Raw genomic sequence first — 22,340 nt, 5'->3', positions numbered from 1 at the left:
TACTGCTTCAGCATCTGTATTTTTGATTTCTGTTCTGGAAATAGAAAGGTATTCCATCCTGCTGAACTATTACAACATGAAATCAAAGTAGTTTTATTTCCTGGCTTGTTTACTCAAGTGTGTAATAAAGTTATTTTTATTACCTAGCTTGATTTTCGCTTTGGTGCATTGAAGGCAGCTCGTTTTTCTGAGAGAAAAGTTTGTTCCAGCAAGTTCTGAGTTTGGAAGTTGCTGCCTTAGCTGATAACCAGTGTAAGAAAAGTTGGCATTGACAAACACCAGGCTGCTCGCTGTGGTGCTTGCTCCCAGCTTTCTCCTTTCGCTGCTTTCAGTCACTCCACGGAGTTCCCTGCGGGCTGCGTGCAACTGTTGCTCGCGCTCTGGGCAGTGTGAGCATCGTTGTCTCGTGGCCGTGGGGCTGTGTCCTCCTGGGGTGTGTTTTGGGCAAAGCACAGAGCTCCTGTGTCTGTGGCAGCGGGGCTGTGAGGGTGCTCCCATGGCAGTTGGTTGCTGCAATCAACTGCATTTTTATCCCCTCTAAAATATCTGTACAAGTAACATTTTTTAAGCTTGATCTAGGTGTGAGATCTTGTGGTGATAGAAAGTAATGACTGGCCTGGTAATGACTCGTGGTTTTAAATCCTGTCGGTGTTCAAAGGCATGAGAAGTAGAAGGTGCATAGTTCAGTCGTAGGTGCAGCACTGTGCGATACAGAAGACCAGAAACAGACTGGATACTATCTAGATAAATGATAAAAGTGATGCTGTACAAATTGCAACACTGGAAAGCCCTGTTCTATTTTATAGAGGTGGTCAAACAAGAAAATCCTATTCTTCTTAATTTAAACAGTAGTAGTCTGTATTGGACTATAGCAAACTGCTGAGTGCAGGCTGCTCCTTGGGTAGCTTCTTGACCCCCAGCACTGCCTACCGTGTTACTTGATTTTGTACCAGTTTTAACCCTTAAATGTTATCCTCCAGTCTGCGTTGTATTGCTTGGCGAGGGATAGAGCATAGTGTGCCTTTCCTTGTAGAAATCCATACGTGTACATGGGCTCAGACTTCTGCGGAGTAAAGATGCAGAAGTTTCAGCATGAGAACAACAGCACTAACATATTTCTGCTGTGCTGTAGTGACTGAGTACCTGTTGCTTATCATGTAACCCAGTGCGGGAAAAGACATTTGTCATTATTTTGGGTGTTCCCATGAGAATGTTTTTTCAATCAGCTCTCTGCACAGGAAACTACCCTGCCTTCTTGGAGTCCGTTCCTCAGTGGCTGTGGGCTTGGCTGCTTGGCTGTGTGGCCACGTAGCCACCATGGGTTGTAACGGCATTGAGCAGGCCCACTGCGTTGCTGCTGTCCCGATGCTCCCAAAGCATGAAGAGTGGGTGGGGGTCAGGGCTTGTCACAGGGAATGGAGGTAGCTTCCAGAGCTGACGTGGCCAGGATGTGTCCCGGAGCTGCAGCAGTACCCGTGGCCAAGCTGCCGGCTGTGCTCCGCCTCGGTGAGCCTTCCCTGCTGGCCACAAGCACTGCAAGTAGTGATGGGTATTGGATGTGGCTGCGTGAGGGCCTGCTTGGAGGCACAGTAGGTGCTGTTGTGAATGCTGTTGACTTTTTTAGGCTCAGCCAAAATGGTCGCTGTGATGATGGTGACTGTAAGCCTTTCACTGAGGCAATGCAGTGAAGGAGCAAGGGATTTTGATCGTGTAACCACCTTGATGTACTTACTGAAAGAACTGGAAGGCTCAGCCTGTTTTCCCCTTGGAAATGGTGCTATGAAGAACTCAGGCTGCTCTCTTGAAGTTGAGAGGCTGTACAATGCGGAGGGAAAACAAATAGGAGCTTTTTGGCCAGATTTTTTCTTTCCTTAACTGGTGGAGGTAAGCCACAGTAGTGGATGTGACATTGCTTTTCTCTGTGTTAGGCAGTGCATTTGGTAAAGCTAAATGGAAAACCTGACCAGAAAATGCATTTCTGATTAAAATAGCTGTGTCAGTTCTTATCTGTGTTTGATAGTCTCAATTGCTGTCTGAGTCAGGATGGTTTTGCATGGAACATATTCCTGTCAAGGAGCTAACATTATTTCTGGAAGGTTTCTTTGCACTGATTGCATATTCTGGAGAGTCATGGTTTGTGTCCAGATTCCTGGCTTTTTTTTTTTTTTTTCCATCATTATTGCTTGCTTAAGGACAATTGACTTCCTCTTCACAGGGAAGCATTTTGTCTGTTGAATTACCATTATTACATGGCATGATCAAAAGGAACATCGTTCCATTTGTGTAAAGCTACTAATTTGTTTAAAATTTAAATTAGTTGACACTCTGCTCCAGTGGATTCCCTTGGCACAGATGGTAGGTAGGATCACAATAAGGGCATTTTTGTTTTCATTTATAATGTCCGTGTTTGTAGTTCTTGAGGGACCAGTTGCAAGGAAGCCAACTTTGAAAGTGAAGAATTTTTGTTCCCTCGTAATTTCTACGCAGAGTGTAGTTCCTTTCAGCAGAAAGCACAGCTTGACAGGAATGTGTCTGTATGTGTAGGAATGTCGTAGCTCTATAGGATAAGTGACACTTAATCTTTGAGGAATACGTGCTTGCAAGCACAGTCTGACGCTGCTGTGGTGTTCAGACTTCTGGTTCTGCGACAGAACTGCTTCTGGAGTATTTCCTTATGATTTATTAACTTTTCAAAGTAAGGTTTATATTGTGCATGAATAAACTAAATATGTAAAATCTTTGGTTCACCCCCAAATTATTTATTTCAAGCAGCTGGAATTCCTGTTCAAATTTGCAGTAGATGGGGAAGAATAAGCAGTCCGTTAAAGAAACAGGATACATCTTTGTTCTGATGATTATGAGAGTAACATCTTCTTCACGTCCTCGGTGTCTGAGTATGTGGATGTATTTTAATTAATATTTTGATGAAATGTTTGCAGATGTGACTGCAGACACATAGGTATCTGCTGATCATTTAGCTATTATTGGCAAATTACGCAGTTAGCTTATTCAATCATTTCAGTCTGTTTCTACTCAGATATGGTTTAAAGATGCTGTGGATTACTTTGTAATTTCTTCAAAATGCATAAATGTGTTTGTAATGGAGAACAAAGTAATTACGTGCCCGTTTCCTTTATAATTCAAAGTTAAATAGTAGAATTTTGTCTTGGTTTAAAACATTGGAATTTATAGGACAACTCTGAAGAAAGCCCCTTTGTTGTAGTGTTTGTTCCACCAGCTCTTACAGACTGCCCTTTAGGAAGTATTCTAGGGTTCTTCCTGGTACAAGTTGCGACTCTTTTGGTCCACTGTGGATTTCCTTGGAAAAAGACACTGGGATATAGAAAATATATTTCTTTTTGATGGTAGTACTAATTCTTAAAATATAACTGCAAATTACCCAATTGTTGTATTAAAAATCCTTGCTAACTAGAAAACTAATGGTTAAAAAAAACCCACACAACTTTATTTGGACTATCTTCATAAGCAGTTGACTAATTATGTTTTATATCACTGTGAAACAACTGTACACATGTCATTAGCATGAGATTAGAACCAGGCCCATTAATCTAATAACTGAGGTTGCTAGCCCAGCTGTTCTTTGTTAAAAGCACCCTGAAATATACATCATACCTTACACTGTGTCAGAAGCAGGATTGGTCTTTGGTGCTGCTCCATGTACTGAAGGATGGGCTTGCTTGGAGCAGGCACTGCTCTTCTCACCAAGTGTGAAGTTGTAGTCTGCCCTTCATGCAGAAAAGGGCTCTTGGACAAATGTGTTTTTTCTCCTCCCAAGGTTTGTTGGCCTGCATTTTTGTCCAGTTACTGGAACAGTCAAAGCTGGGCTGTGGAGATCTGGGGCTATGTGTTGCACAACCAGTGCCTGGAAGCAGGGTGGTATGCAGAGCTGTGGGGTGGTGGCCCCTGCTGACAACACGGGGACAGTTATGTCTCCTTCAGACAGCTCCAGTTTAGCTTCTCCTTTGATAAACAAAGATTACTTGAAGGAGAAATCTTTATTACAAATCTTAATTGCCAAGTTTCACTGATGGCTTGATTAGCTGTCTGAAAGCAGGATTTAATGGCGCTTGGTGCAGTATGTGACTGCCTGTTTAAACAGCTGGATATTCTGAATCACAGCTTAAACAGCAGCATGCTCTTCTCCAGGCATTTATGAGGGACAGCAAGGGCAAGGCTACTATAAGGCAGAAGCTGAGTAAACTTTCTTGCTCGGAAAGCTGAGGTTAGCTGTCCTGGTCCCAGCCTACAGCCCCATGGCAGTGTATGGCTGAGCCATTTAATTGTTGCGAGCACTCATGGCCGGGCTACTGCTGTGGCCTCTTCCCCACTGCTTGGAGACCTCTGAGGCTGAGCTGCTGCAGAGCTGTGCCCTAATAAGCGGCTGTAACTGGACCTTCTCCCACTCTCCAGGATCTGGGCAGCTCTCCCTGGAGAGTTTGCTTCATGCATTACAGTGATGTCATGAATAAATGTTCATGTCTGGGGACTAAGGAGTACCTCTTATCTTGTGCTTTACTACCAAGTAACCAATTCAATAAACAGAGTCTCTCCCAAGTCTACTGCAGATGGTGGAAAAAACTTGTGAGAGCAGCCGCTAGTGCCTGGTTTTGCTCAGAAAATCTTGCACTGGAAAGAGCACGAGCCTGTGCACAGCTGGTGCTGCAGTGATTGATGAGTGCACACACAGGCCCTAATGAGCCTGTGTTGACTGTCTCTGTAGTACTACAAAATTAAAAATAAATATTAAAAAAAAAAAAAAGCCTGAGCCAACCAACTTGCAAACGGTTTCTAAAAATGGTTCTTAATTAATATTGTGAATAACTGCTGGCCTTTTTCTGGAAGCGTGTACATGTGTAAAAGAGATGGTCTATGAGTGGTAGTTCATTATTGGTAGAGCTGGCTACCTTCAACAATTGATCATTTCCATGCAGACGTTTTGCACGCTATTTAGAGGTGAGATCAGAACTGATTGGTATACAACAAGCAGAAAGCTGCAGCACGGTGAGCTTCTTGGTGGAGTCAGGGCGTATGAGGAGTAAAATGGCTGTCCACATCCTTTGGATTGCAAATTAAAGGGAGAGAATTTACTTGTAAGAAGAATCTTTAGTGCTTTTGTACTGTCCTTCAGACTCTGAAACGCACTGTTCAGCACTCTTTGCCTCTTTATAAATGGTTTTGCATTATGAATGATGTTGAACAATAATTGGACTCTTGAATGTTAAGTCTTTTCTGAAGTTGTAGAGAAAATCTATTTGCGTTCATTTAGAAGGGGGGAAAAGAGTGGTAAAATCTAATATCCTGTTCAGGAGCTTTGTGTTAGCAAGTACTAATCTAGTATATTTTCTATATTACGAGAAAATTCAGAGTAAGTTCTGCTTATTGTAATGAATTTCTGCAGATTTTTTGTTTCTTTGAAAACAAGAGAAGTAGTAGAAGATTTAAACAGGCAATGATTATTGTTGCTGAGGAAGTTGCAACAGTACCAGCTGCTCGAAAGTGAACTGAGAAATTACACCTTCTATGTTTCTTTCCTGGGAGAACTGCTGAACGCTTCCTGCCCTTTCTAGTTCTGTTCTGTGGCCAGGAATGGTATTGGAGTTCTGTTACTGATATCTGTTGCTCTGTGATTTTCAGGAACATTTACAAATAACCCTATGACATAAGTTCTACAATGACTATACTTGTATGAGTAAAAAGGCAGAATTATATCTGCTTTAATTTAGTCAGTCTGGTTTAAAGTGAAGTTACAAGTCTGACAGTTAGCGAAGTAGAATCTGGCACTGTTTTGCAACTGACATAAATATTTGTTCTGCACTTTGTGTTTTGCAGTGAGATACACAAGTGCAGAAATGAAGTGATTAACAAGAGGTTTGTAAAACAGGAAAACAGAACTAACTTTCAGAGAAGTCTGTGCAGAAAGATCTGCTTCTTCTAAATCTGGCACTCAAGTTTAATTTGAGGCCTTGACTCTTAGAAACCCCTCTCACATACAGGCATACGTGAATAGCATGCAGCCTGTGTTTGGCAACCCATGACTGTACTTGCTATCTGTTAATTTGAATCTCATCTTTTGTTATAAATTTTGTCACCTTCCTATCGTTCTTGAGGTTTTTCAGGCATATTGCCACCCAGCCACTCTATTAAATATCCGAGGATCCAGACTTACAAGGTACTCGTGGCTGCAGCTAATGAGACTTCGATATGAACCTGTACCTTTGGGGAGCTGTAAGCTGTGGGGTGAGTAGTGGCATGCAGGAAAGTGTTCTGTGTGGAACAGAAGTCAACTCTATAATATATAGATCAGATTTAAAAACAAACAAAACAAAACCCAAAAGCAACAACAGAACTTCCAAATATGAAATAGTATTCTGTCTGCACTGATCATCTCTTCCCCTCCTGGAGTGTGATTCAACAATTCTTTCTCAAGAGGAAACACTGTACTTGCTAACTCAGTACGTTTGTTCAGAATCCTAAGGGGAAATAAACAGTTGTCATATGGCTCTATCTTTTGCCTCCTTATGCCAGCAGCTTTGTTTGTCTAGAAACTCTTCTGCCGGCCTAATGCTTTCTTTGACCATAACTACATCCTATAAACTGACACTGGGTATATGTGAAAAACACAGACTTTAAACATATGCACTGTGCACTTAAGATCTTGTTTGTTTGCTGCTGGATTACATTAACCAAGTATGTGTATGTAGGTATAACTTATAATCATAGTTACATTGCATATAATGGGTTTCTGCTGTTTCCATCTGTCATCTTTTCAAAGCGTGTGGGTTTTCAGATGTTTGTTTGATTCAAGACTCCAAGTCTAGGCAATGACTCTGGAGGAAAAAATAAGAATATTCTTTTAAAGAAGTCAAATATTGTCTTACTGTGCGATACGTGGAAGCTCATCTTGTTCTAGAAATCTGAATTGTGGAAGTATTCTTTGGTATTCAGATTTTGTAGAGGACTGAACAGTTCTTTGAGCTTTCAGTTTAATGTGTGAGTCTATATAGACATTGAAAGGGCACGGCTGTTGTCACCACCAGTGACCTTCTATCTACAGAGCTTCAACGTGTCTCAGAAGCATATGGAAGAATTAGTGAAGTCATTAAAACTGCGTGGGAAGAGAATTGCTTATCGTGACTGTTTTGAAGCAGTGATGATGTACAGTTTTGCATAGGCCAAGAATCCATTTCAGTTTTTACTTTTCTATAGTGGCCTTAAAGAAAATGCAGCACAAGCTTTAAAAGCTCTTTCAGAGCTCAGGAATTAATAACTCACAGTTAATGTTGTTTAGCTTTTTTGGGTGCAAAACCAGAAAATAACCTATAAATGATATTTTCTGAAAGACTTTATATTAGCCAGTTGTTAGGATTCCGATGTTTTTATCTTGTTTAGAATATATTGTAGAGTATTTTACATTTTCCAGTATATTTTCCAAAAATGTAACTTATCTGTCAGAGGCATCACAAGAGTTTAGTTGTGCAGTTGTAGTCTGTTACTAAATACCATTTAATTCTTCCAAAATTTCACTTTTTATCATGGCATATGAGAAAAATTTGGATTGGGAATTCCAGTTGTGGATCATACATTCAGCGCATGCTGGATGACCTGCCCTATGATTCTTTTTTTCGAGCTCAGGCTTGTAGTGTCATGCTTATCAGGGCAATGATATCAAAGTGACATATTTCCCAAGCAGGGCTGGTAACATGCTGGGACATACCCATCAGGAGCTGGAAACATTAAGCTCCTGTGCTGTGCGCATGGCTGGGGATGGCAATTTGCAATTCCATTTTCAGTTGAAATAAAATATATTACCTGTGAATTTCCAAGTGGATTGTATAGAGTTGCCATCGGATATTCAAGTCAAGAATTTGATCATGTCTCTTTACCAGAATTCTGTACCAGAGAATAATATCATCACTTTTTGTCAGCGTGCACATTTGCAAACAAATGTTTTCAAGGATGAAGTGCAGAAAGAGTAAAACTTCATCAAAAATCTCTGATGAACGTCTTGAGATCTTGCCAAGAACTGCAACCTCTGCCATTGAAGTGAAGTGATGCATTGGTTTCCCAAATCAAGGTCAATTATTCTGCTAGTGTTATGTTTTTGTTGCTCTTTTTAAAAATGTTTTAATTAAAAAAAAAAAAAAACTTATTTTTTACATGCCTTAAGTATATTATATATTATGTATGCAGCCTAAGACAATTCCTTTTCACTCTATGTGTCCCAGACAAGCCAAAAGATTGGACACCCATGGAGTAGGTTGACTGCCTTGGGAAAAACAGGCAGATTGGAAACTGTAATCTAAAACCAAACAAGCTCCCCCCCCCCCCCCTCCCCATCCCTCCCAACAGTTAATCTGTGGAGAGAATACATAATAACCAAAGTTTAGTCAGAAGTCTGAAGTTGCTAGCTGACCCTGTTTAGTGTCACTCTTGACAGCTACTTCTCAGTTGAGCATACTTTTAAACATTCCTTGTTACTATACATTTGAACTATGACAGAGGAGGAATCCAGACAGAAAATGCTTTTTCATCTGTGGTTCATTTTAGTGCATCTCTCCAGTGATGGAGAAGCATGCTCCAACATAGAGTAAAGGCAAGCTAAGTCCAGTCTGATTTTTATGGAAAACTGACTTCTGTTTATCTCCCACATCTATGGAGGTGTGGAAGACATAACAGACACAACCACAATAGCTTCATTATTGTGCTTGAATGCATTCACATGCCTTCTGCCTTCCCAATAAATGCTCAGACTATGCCTTAAATCAAGGTCACACAGATAACTGCCAACGCTACCTGGGATATGACTGTAATAACTCAGCTTTCCTTTGACTCTGTATGTATGTATGCATATAATTTATTTACTTTTAAATCCTATTAGTTTTTCAGTTCCCAAACCTTTTCTGTGGCCTATAGCAATTTGCTCTTTTGTTTGCTGGAAGCCTTTAGTGGATTATTTTGCAATAAGGCTGTGTTTTATAGGCACTAGGACATGGATCAAAAACCAGTCATCAGTTACTATTATAAGCCACTAGTTTTACAGATAGGCAAAGGTTTTGATGGCACAATGCAATATTATGCACATATGTCCTTTGATTTTACTGCACGTTCCTATTCCAGAGAAGTCCTCGGCAGTTGAATCCAAGAGCTGAATGTCAGCTCCCATGTGGCTGCAAGCAATATCCTCATTTTTGGCTGCTTTAAAGCTACTGTACTAGTGCCCGCAACCCCTGGTAGAAATTATGTAGTAATCTCTGTCAGTGTTCATTCACGATAAATAAGAACCATGTGGGTGTACAAGGAGCAACTGCAGTGCTTTGCGTGTTCCTCTGCCAAGTTATGAGCAGAGGGGTCACTGCAACTTAGCACAGTCCTGCCACGGCAGTGCTGGCTGAGACCTTCACACGAATCGGTGAAAACAAAGGCACTGGCTTACAGCTCTTATTTCTGGAAATATATATATATTATATATATATGAGGCAGATCCCTGATGGTGACAGACCAAAAGACTGAGCGAAGGAGTGCAATGTTTTGATAATCAGTCATTGAGTTTGCTAATATGTTGCACGAGCTCTTTATGCTTTGTTGTCTTTCACAACTTGAGTACTCAACCTAATTTGCGCATAAAAATGAGTTCTGCCTGACACTGGATATACTTCCCATGGCCAAACATGTGCTCTCAGGCTTGTTTTCAAAACAGAACAGCTGCTTTGTGAACGTAACTATCTGAAAGCTGTCTGGAATAATTGCACTGTAATAACATTAGCACCCTCATATCTGGCATGAAGCTCTTCCGAGTTTTTTTCCCCATGTGTTCCTGTTGAACCTCGGTGTAGGGTTTACATTTCCTTTTCACACAGGCTGATTTCACTTGTGGCAGTGAGTGCCAGCCAGTAATCCTCTGTGTCTGCCATGGTGGCTGTGGGCTGCGTGCTGCTGCGCGACCCAGGCCTGAGAATGGGCAGGGTGTTGGCTGCCTGCTGCGTTTGCGGTTTCATCTGTGTTTGTATTTGGGGGATGCTGTTACTTCTGGAAAACACTACTGAATGTGCCTTCATCCCTGCTGTGAGAGGGATAGTCAGTCTGAAGGATCTGGGTCGCTCAAGTGTGGATGTTAGACCACACCGCAGAGCTCCTTGTGGGTAGGCCGCTGTGTGGAGGACGGGGTTTGCTCCCAAACAACAGTAAAGCGGGAGCTGTACTGCTTCAGCCAGAAGTAATCATGGTGTTTGAGTGAAGGATTTTGTGTCTCTCTCACTGGAAAACACCTGGCCACAGCCATAACTTGGGGTCTGAGAAACTGGGGGCAGCTTTGTGCTGCAGCACATAGTGGGAGCCCGCACAGCCATGCTGTTGGCACAGGTCAGGTGCTGCTCCTGCCGCTATAACTGTTTGCTGTGGCATGGGCCATACTGGCATTTAAAGCAGGTGTAGGCAAGCATGTGCTGAAAGCGGAGTGGAGGCTTGGATGTAATCAGTCCCTCAGGATCTGTGTTTTACTTGCGCACTTGCCTTACTGTGAGCTCTTGAAGGCTGCTTTGGATATGTGTTATTGGACATAAACTGTTAGAACACTGATCCCATTCGTTGTACCTAAATAGGAATGAGGAATAGACTCAAAAGTGAATGATGTTAAAGGGTTAAAAAGGAGTAATGGTCAGGAGCATCCTCTTTGCTCGCTTCTGCAGGAAGAAACACGCATCTTTTCTGCCAGTAAAGCTGGTGCAAGTTATCACTTCTAAATCAAGTCAGAGGAGCCTGCAGAAGTTACATTAGCATTTTTGTAATATCTTGCTAGTGAGACAAAAAAGGAGCTACTTTCCTCATTTGGTTAGTAATCCCATACATAGTGTGCCGAGGTAACTGTCATTTGATGTACTTTTCTTCAGGCATGCTATCAGCAGGATAAAATCATACTGTGTGCTCTTTTATTTAAAGCAGATGCATGCACACACGTGCACACGCAATCTACCAAGCAAGACAGCAAAACAAAACTCCAAACGCTAAATATTCTGTGACGAGTCTATTTAGAATCTGAGATTCTAAATGCTGCAGTTATAGCATTCTTCTCCATTTAAAAACTGTTTAAATGCCAGATGCACACAAAATCCAGTGACACTGAAACAATACCTTTTAAGACTGTTCATCTGTAACTTTAAAAAACTGACCATTGGCAAGTATGCTGAAAGCATTTCCAAAGTAAATAGTACCTTTATAAAAATAGCTTCCTGTCTGTTCTGTGACTATTTGCAAAACTGACTCAGGCAGCTTATTTAGACTTACTGGGTATGAGCGCAATACAGGTTCCTTTTGTTTTCGTGTGAATTTTGCAGTGAATCTTGAAATGCATGAACAAGGTATGGGTGAAATTACTGTGGGTTTTATTAAAAAAGAGTAACAGAAATAGTTAGTTAAGTAAATAGTTAGTAAAGAATAGTAGATTGTTTTGTACTTGCCATAATGTATTTGTACATTTGTTTAAGATAGTCTTTATTAGACTTAGTGACTGTGAGGGGAAAAAATAAGATCAATCCGATGCACCCCACCTTTTATCACTTATACCATGTTGTCAAGTACTGACTTTGAAATCCTTGCTTTGAGCATTCCTCAGGAAGAAGTAGGTGTGAAAAATGTCTATCCCAAACCAAACTTTGCAGTTACAGTCAGTGCTTGACTGTTCTCCTAGGAGACTGTCAGCAACGGATTCACTTGGCTTGGTGGTGCAGTCTAGTATGATCAGATTTTCCTTAATCTGTTCCATAGAGAAAAATCCTACCCTCTGTTTTCAGCTGTTTTAGCCATAATCTAAGATGTCATGTTCTTCATCCATTCTGTGGTGACTTCTGTAGAATTACTTTAAATTGCATAACCTTTAAAAGAACATATCATACCATTATCTCTGAACTTACGTCCATCTGTGAGTCAGTGTGTCTGTGAGTGCAATGTACTGGAATTCTCTTGGATGGCCCTCCTGCCCTTTTAAGGTGTGCACATGGGATTTTCTTCTGACTCTTGACCACAAAAGGCTGCTAGCACTCAAGCTGGAAAAATATGGAGTAAAACTGCTTTTAAAACTGTCTTTTCATAATGTTTGGGTGTCCATACCAAATTGATTGAAGAGTTTCAAGTACTCCCAGTTTCTTTGATGCATGTTGCACTGCAGGAGCATCAGTGTGGTATGACAGAGTCAATAATTAACTTGGGCAGCACCAAGTAACAGCTGTGGAAGGCCTGTTCTAAACAAACAAGATAGTGTTTTCCTTGTTTTCCTTTGAGTAGGTACTGGTATGCGGGCCTATCATTGTTTAAGGTTTACATCAATTTGGTGGATGACTGGCTAAGAGTGAGGTTAAGAAATGATCTTGTGTTTGAAAGACGTAGAGAAACCACATCTAGGTCATGGAAAACTGAGGCTGGAGAGAGAGCATTGTATATGATTGCCTTATCCTTGCTATTTTTTGTGGTACTCTCATGGCTGTAGCTGAGAATGGACTGCCACATCACTGTCTGACCTGGCTGGAGTGCTCATGGGATTGAGCTGCTGACTCATACCAAATCTGTCTTATTTCATGGGGAGAGGGAAAGAAGAAATCAGGGGCTCCTGAGACCAGTCTCCATAGATTTCCTGCTGCGGTTGTATTAGACAGATAGGAATTCCATTAGTGTGTGGGTGGGTGTTTGTTTGTTTGTCTTGTTTTGTTTTGTTGCTCTGCAAGTTATGTCTGAGTTAATACAATTATTATTGCTAGCTTGACTGCTCGTTGGTACCCTCTGAAGTACGCTGATACCTGTCTGTCAACCATCGTCATCACTAGCAAGTGCATTTCTTATACGAAGAAAAAGGAAAGCAGACTGTTTTCTTGTGTGTCAGTTTTGTGGGCATCAAACAAAAATGAAATGGCAGGCTGTGACAGACTTGAATATGCTCAGGATGAGCTCTTCTGTGTCTATAGACTGCAAAGTTTGCACTAGTGGAAAAGACCAAGGGGTTAAAATAGGAATGTTTTTTTTTGCAGCAGCCACTTCTAGCAGATGTTACTGCGCTGGGCAGGATAAACCCAGACGGTGTTTTATAGAAAAGTGAGGCAACAACAGGCGCTGTGTCTGGAATAGCCGTTAGAGGTGATTAATTTTACTCTCTGTACAGATCGATCTCCTGGGCTCTGTTTAGAGGGCAGTTGTTGCTTGAACTGAGACCAAATGGAGGAACTGCAACGTGCTCTGGGATCCAAGCAGATCTGATTAAGTACTCAATGTTGGATATGGGTCTTATATTTTTGATAGCTTTGAATTGTGTACCATGATTATGGAGCATGTTGCATAGAGTACAGAATGTTGTTCAGTAGTTTAACAGGAAAATATCAAGCTGTTTAGTGGGAATTCTTGGCCTTGCTTGAACTGTGTCAAAAGCCCTGGGATATGAAAAGGAAATTGGTTGCATGGTCATTTGCTTGCTTGCAGTAAGAAGGCAAAATTAGCACTGGTATAATTTGCAGACACCAGTTTCTGAATAAAACAAAAACCTGTGCTCTTTTGTCACTGTCCAAGGACTTAAAAGCAGTCAGTGCAGCTTGCTGGGCTCTGGTGTCCAGTGTTTACTGCTGGTTGAAGCTCTCTGCTGCCACTCACTCATGTGACAAGAGGTGACAGGATTAGCTCAGATGGAGTAGTAATAAATTATTTTTGTTTCAAAGATTCCTTCCTGTCCAGAGGTCATTATAACTTTGTTTTTATCTCTTGAGCTAGCTGTTTACAGAGCAGATACTTCACTGCTTCCTCTTCCTGAGGATAATTTTAGATACAGCATCTTTGTCTGTAGAGTTTCTTGTCTGGTGATGTCTCACACCTATAATGTGACAGTGTATTTTCCCTGTCTCTTGGAATCAGATGTAGGCAAATTGTGAAGTCCCTTGATACCGTGTGCTTTTGTTGTAACTGTGGCCTGAGAACTTAATACATGTTACTCCTTTTTCTCTCACAGATAACCTCCTAGTTTTTACTGTAGCAACTAAAGAAACCGATGGCTTTCATCGCTTCATGCAAACTGCAAAGCACTTCAACTACACAGTGAAGGTACCGTATGTTTTCATGCCAAGTAATCATACTATGCAGCCTTTAAGGTAGAAACGGTGCATTAATAACTGAAGGTGCATGGGCTAGGCTGCATGCCAGAGTAAGGTAAATGATTTACAGAGGCCAGGCTGACCCAGCCAGCCTCACTGCTGGGGAGGTACTCCTTACACTGCCGTGGGAAGGTTTCAACAGATAAGTAGATACTGTGGTCAGGTCCCTCAGTCATTTGTAGGTTCTGTCGTGATTTATCATCTAGCCTGGCCTTGCAGTGCAACTTGTTTGGTTTGAGCAGCTGCACGACTGCTGCTGGAAGCTGTGCTGGCAGCACAGGAGGTGGTGGGTGTTCCCATCCTGCTTAACCAAGGTGGGAGACCTGCTGTGGGGAAGAAGGGTGGGTCACAACTCCAAGCTTCCTTCTGTTTCCCAAGACCCTATGACTCTGGGAGTACAAAATATTTCTATTGATTTTCCTAGCCTCCTGTGTCTTGTTCCACCTCTCCATATGTCGCATACTGAAGTTGGCCTCTACATGACCTTGGGGAAAAAGCAAAAGCCCCAGCTATCTTGTAACTTTCCACACAATTTTTGTCTGCAAAAGAAAAATCCAGGAATTATGAAATTCTTCTGCTTGCTTACTCACCACAGTGTCTGAGCTGTAATTAAGAAATGTTTTGGTCTCTGAAGTTTGATTTTTGCTGTTGAACCTGAAAATCTGAGTAAACCTTTCCTAAAGTTAATGTTGTTCTAAAGCATTTGAGAAGCCTGGGCTCTGCATACACCTATTAGCTTTGCAAATTTGTCTAAAACAGCATTCAGTTCAGTTCTTGCAGGTTTTAGGAGTTCCAAAAATCTTTTACCCTTTAAATGCTCAGAACCCACAAAAGTTTTAAGGTGCAATTGACACTTGGCTAGGGAGGAATGTTGTTTAACTGATTTTAGCAGCCAGTTGTAAATTGGGGAATCTATCCTTCATTTGTATGAAAGTGTTCTGGGGGTATTTCAGGAATACTGGAGCTCGGAATTTGTATTAGTAATATCCTAATCCCCCCAAGCTCTTTGATAATTCCTGTTCCTAAAATGACGAAATTGTCTTCTAAACATCTCATTCAGAATGTTCTTCTAATACGAGTTTTGAAACGATTATTCATTTATTCCTTTTTCTGATGGAAACGTGTTTAAATATGCAGTGGTAGCAGGCAATTGCTTGATTCTTATTTGGTTAAGAAATTTGTCTCATGTTTTTGCAGTGATGTCATTGTGCTGAATGCTGCTTCAGACATGGAAAACTTATGATGCTGGAAATGCTGGCTTGCTGTGCTTTAATGCGTTGCTTCTGCTTTAACATCTGTTTTCAATAAGGGTCTGCTTTCAAAAGCCTCTTGTTTTTGGTAACAGGAAAAAAAAGAGACTTTTTACTTATTCCAGGTACTTGGAAAAGGTGAAGAGTGGAAAGGTGGTGAGTTGGCGAACTCCATTGGTGGAGGGCAGAAAGTCCGACTGCTGAAAGAAGGCATACAGAGCTATGCTGATCAAGAGGACTTGATTGTAATGTTTGTTGAATGGTGAGCAAACCTGGCTTGTTGTCATTATATTTTAGCTTGTGTGCGCACACAGAAGTAGCTGATGTGATGTACTGAGAGTTGCATGCCCCTCTGTTTGTTTGAGAATGTTTGCTTCCTTTTTTTTTTTCATTCATAAAAATAGTAGATTGTGTTTGGAGCAATCACTGCTTTTTTAAAAGGATTTACAGATGTGAGGGTTGCTCATAGTTCTGCTGCCTCGAGGGGGTGAAAAAATGTTGTTGGAGCTGACAGGCTTTCAGGCAATCCGGCTAGTGTGGGTCCATCCCTCATTCTGCTGCGGTAGTGTGGGATGTGGCTGAGGGCTGGGAGCTGGGGGACTGACAAAAGCAGCTCCAGAAATAATATGGCCAGAAGAGACCAGAATGTGATCTCCTTCCATGAAGTGACATGGAGGAAGCTGGAAAACAGGCTCTTGAGGAAAGCACTTAGTGAGAAAACTCCTTTTATGTGCTGGAGAGCTGAAGCGAGATGCTGTGCCATACAGCCCCCCAGTGCCTGCTGCATCCACAGATGGAAGCACGGAGACAGGGCTGCTGCGGGTGCCAGATTACTGCTCACAGCACTGCTGAGCATCCTTGTTGGAGGCCAGATAGCTTTCTTTCTGTTGCAGAAAGCAGGGAGCACAAGGGGTTTTGAATAGGATTACTTTTTTTTTTTTCTTTTTCTGTGTGTGACAAGCATGCTGAGAGCAGCTAAGGGCCCAGCTCATGGCAGCCACTAAGGCCTCTCACACCCATGCTAGGGTCACAGCACTGAAGGGATCCTACAAGAAGGATGCGGGGCTATGTCCCGAATGGGGCCGTGAGGGCCCAGGTACAACCAGCCCAGTGGAGGCAGTTGAGGGCAGGACTGGAGCTTGTGCATGGTTCACGCTCTGTGACCAGCTCATCTTGGAATGACTGCTACTCAATTTTCCTTCAGCACTTTGAGCAAGCTATATAAGAGAAATGGATTTTTACTCTTCTGTAACTTTAAAAGTGACATACAGTTTGGAGCTACACATTCTTTTTTGTTTGTTTGTTTGCTTTCTTACTAACTTGATTAGCAGTATTCTGTTCAATAAGTAGAAAAAGTAACGTTGTAAAAATCAATATGGACATGCTCGTGGTGTTCTAGTGATCATGCAAGACCTGAAAGGTATTGGAGAGTAATCTTGGGAATTGGTTTGATCTTTACCAGAGGCTCAGATGAATCATCTGTTTACTTAACACTCACTCCTTATACTGACTTCTTGTTTTCTAACTTTCTCAATACCTCAGTATTTTTCCCTATATGGTAAAATACTTAAATTTGCTATCAGATTTGGGTATAGCTCATATTTCTCCAACATAATTTATTATCTCCAGAATGGGCTGTTTAAGGGGGGGATGGATGAGAGAGTATGGCAGACAATGTGTGTTCAAGTAATCTTTCTTGTCATAATCTTTCTTGCCATGAAAACTTGCAATTTCAAGCCCCTCGAGTTCTTGAAGGCTATAATCCCAAATACATGTTGATTTAAAGCTTCTGGGACAGGCTCCAAGTAGGAAAAGAATATTTTTCTTTCTGATTCCAGCATTATGTTTTAATTATAACGAGCCTTTTCATTTCCAGGAATCCTTGTTATTGATTTAAACGTTGAGAAATGTAGCATATCTATAGGAACTTCCTTTCTTTTTCAGGTATTTTTCTTTATATTCACTGTGAAGCATTTGGGATAATAATCTTGGTGGGGGGTGGAAGGAATCTCCTGGTTTATTTACTGTAACTAGGCAAATAATTTATAACGAACTGTTTATTCAGCTTCTTGCTATTTTTTGAGCAGTGTTTTTCACGTGACTCGCAACTCTGGAAATAGTGTCAGCTTTTTTAATGGTCAGCTTGTGTCTAGGTGCAGATGGAATACAATTTAAACTAGCTTTGTTTTTGTGGGAGCTAGTTGCTGGTTTACTTTGGACCGTTTCAGACTGAACTGGCTAACAGCCAGCACAGACCGGGCTGAAATGGTTGGTGCTGTGACTGTTCACCCAGAACTCCCACAGCAGTCTGCTTGTGTTGCAGAAGATTGTTGAAGTCTCCATCAATTTATTTTTTTTTTAAACATTTGCCAGGAAATGAGGGATAACCATTCTGAGATATGCAGAAAATGCAATTAAGGTGTGATTCTGGTGGAAATACTTTGTAAACAGCAAAGTGTGTGGCCTAACAGTTCACTTGAATAATATGAAATATGGGACCTGCATTGCTAGTTGCGAGTAAATCCCCCTTGTTTGTACTTGGAGCTCTTTAACTTGCAGCTCAACTAGTAACAGGTCTTTGTTGTTATAAAGCTGTAGTTGCAAAGTTGCACATTCAGTTCTGGAAGATCTGCACCCCATGATCACTTCCCAGCTGTGACAAGGCACTGGGTACACAGGGGATATGACTCGGGGCCAAAAAAGGAGGAGGACTGGGTGGATTCCAACCTTGAACATCAACCATCTGGGAACTTCAGGAAGTGAGACTGGAGTTGTGGAAACTTTAGTTGCCCTCTCCATATCCTACTTAATAAAAAGGATTTACAAAGAATAAATAAGAGTATCTGAGCTTTTCCAGCTTGTCAGAATGACCTGCTTCTTTTTGGATATATCTCTTCTTATTCTCCTCTGTCCAATTCTACGGTCCTATTCAAATCTGGAGCACAACTCACGTGCATAATTGTCAAAGATAGTCCTGGAATCCATTTTGCGATGGTCTCATTGGGCTAGACCTCAATTGCATCTTCCTTATAATAGGAATTCAGTGCTGGATACACTGAACGTAGTCTGACATAGCAGGGAAGTGAGGCAAATAGGTAGGTTTGAGCTTGGCTCGAGAAGTTCTCCATTTGTCAGAGACAAATGGAACTGCAGATGAGGACTAGCAGTGAGGAGCAGGAGGCTGGTAGAGGTCCTGTTTGCGAAGGGATGTAGGGTAATCCTGCAGGTTACTTCTTGATGAAACAGAGGGCCACAAAAATCAGTGGAAAATGTACATACATGATTATGCTCCTGCATAATATCCCTTTGTATGTAAAGTTTACAGTAATTGCTAACAGTTTAGCAATTCTGAGCTGAGCTCTGTGCTGTGCTTTGTATTATGAGCTGTGCTGCCCTAAGTAGCATATCCCTTTCCCAAGCAGAGCCTGTGGCTAGCCCAGTGTGTTGCTCAGCTTTGGCTTTTTTTCCAGAATGACACTTGTTGGGAAGCAATGTTCAAGGGGTGTTCGGTTCCCTCCTGCAGCTGCAAATCATTGCAGCGGCAGCACTAACTTGATCAAAGAGGAGAAGCACAGCCTGCCATAAGCTATTAAGTTAAAGCCTCAGACAAATCTCTGTTTTTGTCTGTCTTCAACTCGTCTCCTGTTTCTTGCTTGTTCTTCAGGCCCATTCTGGCTTTGAATCCGACTACACCAGCTGAATGGGAAAGGGAGGGAAGTACTGTTCTGTATATTTTGGGCACTGCAGGCAGTTTTTGCAAAACTGGGGAAGCTCCAAAATGTGCAATACATTTTTCTTTCTTTTTTTTTTTTTTTTCATACATTCTTCTGCCAAAGTTACAGAAAAACAAAACAGTGAAAGTTTGCAGAACCCCACTTACTTTATATAGACTACATAACACACTTCCTCTCCAGGGCTCATGCTTTGCTCTGCGGTGGAGATCCGTTGCATTTGTAAGCCAGCTGTTGTTCAGTTTTCTTAGCCGAATTGCATGAAATCCCCTTTGAAGAAAGGATGTTTTAAATAATTCGGAACTGTAACAAAGAAGCACCAGAAGGCCGTGAGGGTTGGTTTCTTGGCACTATTGCTGTGCAACACATGGCAGTGCAAAAAATTCTGTTTACTGCTGGTGGGGTACTGCTGCTGTACCTCCTAGCCTGGCTCAAACACTCAGCAAGAACAAAATCTTGATAAAGACCTTTGGAGCTGGTAGCTGTACCTTTCCTCTGCCCTATTTCAGGTCTGCAGATTTTAGGTGCCTAAGGCAGATGCATGGAATAAGGATATCCCCATAAACATAACAGCTGAGACGCTACCATTAAATTCAGATATTGTGGTTCTTCAGCCAGAGATTAGTCTGTTACAGTGTGATCCCAATATTTGTGTCCTCTCTTCATGCCACGTAAAATGAACTCTGTGCATTAATGATTTTATATGTTGATCACAAGTATGAACAAAGGAGCCTTATGCTCTAAATTATTTAATCATTTACATTCATTTTATGTTTTTTTCAGAGGATTTAGAATTTGTTCTGCAGCAAGGAACCACTGGGTTTGTGATACTACATCATGATATGACCTTTGCCAAAGCTGCACAGTTTCTGTTTTTGGCTAATGCTGGCCTCCTCTTATGGATAACTGCTTGGTTTAGATATCAGCCTTTCCAACTTTTGGTCTTTGTGATGGACAATCAGGAGTTAAATCTGATATGAAAATAGGTGACTTTTATAAGTAAATATTATGAAGTTTCGAGTCTTCTGAAGCCTTCAGCACGTCAAAGTTAAAGCAGAAATTTAAATATTGTGAAGATGTAGCACAGTTTAACGATAGTCTGTGTTGAGAAATAATATATACTCAGAAATAGATGTACGAGCTTAAGGAGGCGTCAGACAGTTTCCCAGTAACTCACCAGTAAGTTCTCCTTCATCTACAAATATATATATATTTTCTTCTAAAGATAAAACATCTTCTTTTAAAGATGTATACTCGCATATTTCTCAAAATACATGAAACTTGAAAATCAGTTTCAGGTAGAAAAATTCTGAAGGAAAAAGAAATGTAGAAGGATCAGAAAAAGAAATGGAAATGGAAGGGGAAACCGTTGGTTAAATAGTATTGACCGAGGACTTATTTTCCCAGAAGATTATAGGATTTTTACATGATGATATGGCAGGATTTAGTAAGTCACATTTCAGAAAAAAAATGGCTGTCTGTATGATTTTAAAAATTTGAATAATCAAACCATTTGTTGCTTTGATCACAGAATCATTGAAATCAAACCAAACAGTGGACATCTTTTCTTCAATTTCAGCTATGATGTTATCTTTGCGGGAGGACCTGAAGAACTGCTAAAGAAATTTCAGGAAACGAATCATAAAGTGGTGTTTGCAGCAGATGGGCTAATTTGGCCAGATAAAAGGCTAGCTGACAAGTATCCTGTGGTCCGGAGTGGAAAACGATTCTTGAACTCCGGAGGTAAGAGTGGTTTGTGAATATGTTAAATCTTGAACTTGAGCATGCCGCTTTCATTACGTTTTATGTATTTGTATGCACAGGTATTCCTGAACTCCCCAAGAAATAATTGAAGATTGCATTTGCTGTTTACCACTCTCTGTCCCTTGAATGTCTGCTCTTTTGTTCTCAGGGATAGATTTCCTTCAAAGTCCCATAGTATTTTTGGCAATGCCGCTGTGTAAAACATGTAAATCAAGTAAAGCCTGGGGCATCAATTTCTTGCAATGAAATGCTATGCAGGGATCACCCAGTTGCTCATATAGGGGTAGAAGCATAAGATAGTACATGCTGTTTACAGGACCAGATCACGAGCTGGGCCACAGAATTCCCTGACTTGGTGGTGCCTTGTTTCTAAGGGATTTCCACACCTTGTGCACAAATGCTGGTGATGACCGCCTGTCCCCTCAGCATGGCTTGGATCATTTGTTTCAAGAGAAATGTGGGTTACTCTCATTAATCTCAATGCGGTGTTAATTCTGAAGTCTCCTTTAAATGCCAGCTTTGTTAATAGTTTTGCGGGTGATTATTACATGCATGCGTTGACTCTGACTCTGCTTATCTGCTACAGAGCGCAGTACTTCCCTCTATTTGGGTAAACAGTGCTAGGCAGATCTGAGTGTCCCCACATTTTTATCTCTTTACGTAGCCTATCATCCCTATTTTTTTTTCTTTCTTTCTTTTTTTTTTTTTTTTTTCTTTTTTTCTGTCTGGGTTTTTTGTTTTGTTTTGATTTGGCTTAAATGTAATGCATTTCAGGTTCAAATTGAATTCCACTTGTAGTTCTGGCAGGATTAATTTCAGGCTTCTCTGCCAGCAGGAAGCGATTCCTTCAGATGCTCAAAAGCTGTCTGGACACAACCCTGGGTAATGTGCTCACAGGGACCCTGCTTGATCAGGGAGGTTGGACTAGATGATCTCCAGAGCTCCCTTCCAATCTCAACCATCTGTGATTCAGTGATTGGTGAAAATGGAGCTTTTTTTCTACAGTGGGCTTCTTTCTTGGGAACGGCAGTAACCTAGTCTCATGCTTTGGAGTTTGCTGGACCATCCGAAACGTATCTGTTTCCATCTTAGACATGTCTCTTTGCTATTTTTTACCTTAAAATAGTGTTAAAATAAAAATAACTTGTAATTGCAAACTCTTTAGAACATAACTAATGCATATCACAGAAAACTAGATTTTTAAGCCAAACTGTATGAATTTCATACATTGGCACCAAACACTTTGAATGAAGTCCTTGACTGAGGGACAGCATTGGCAGAGAAGTGCTTTTTTATGGAAATAACTTGTGTGTTTAATATTGCAGGATTTATTGGTTATGCTCCGTATATAAATCGTATTGTACAGCAATGGAATCTGCAGGATAATGACGATGACCAGCTGTTTTACACCAAAATCTATGTTGACCCATTGGCGAGGGTAGGTAGTGGCTGGC

General features: G+C 41.1%; 1 protein-coding gene across 2 annotated transcripts in view; it reads left to right on the top strand.

The window, feature by feature from the left end:
• PLOD2 (procollagen-lysine,2-oxoglutarate 5-dioxygenase 2) overlaps positions 1–22,340 on the top strand; it is a 50,243-nt gene that overhangs the window by 1,298 nt on the left and 26,605 nt on the right. For both annotated transcript variants that reach the window (XM_422695.7, XM_004943310.4), the window contains exons 2-5: positions 14,000–14,091; positions 15,517–15,653; positions 20,702–20,865; positions 22,212–22,324. In XM_422695.7, the coding sequence (XP_422695.6) occupies positions 14,000–14,091; positions 15,517–15,653; positions 20,702–20,865; positions 22,212–22,324 (506 nt within the window). The remainder of the gene's footprint in view (positions 1–13,999; positions 14,092–15,516; positions 15,654–20,701; positions 20,866–22,211; positions 22,325–22,340) is intronic.

The sequence above is a fragment of the Gallus gallus genome, chromosome 9, assembly GCF_016699485.2.
Source record: "Gallus gallus isolate bGalGal1 chromosome 9, bGalGal1.mat.broiler.GRCg7b, whole genome shotgun sequence".
Lineage (NCBI taxonomy): Eukaryota > Metazoa > Chordata > Aves > Galliformes > Phasianidae > Gallus > Gallus gallus.
This window is presented reverse-complemented; position numbering and strand designations above follow the sequence as displayed.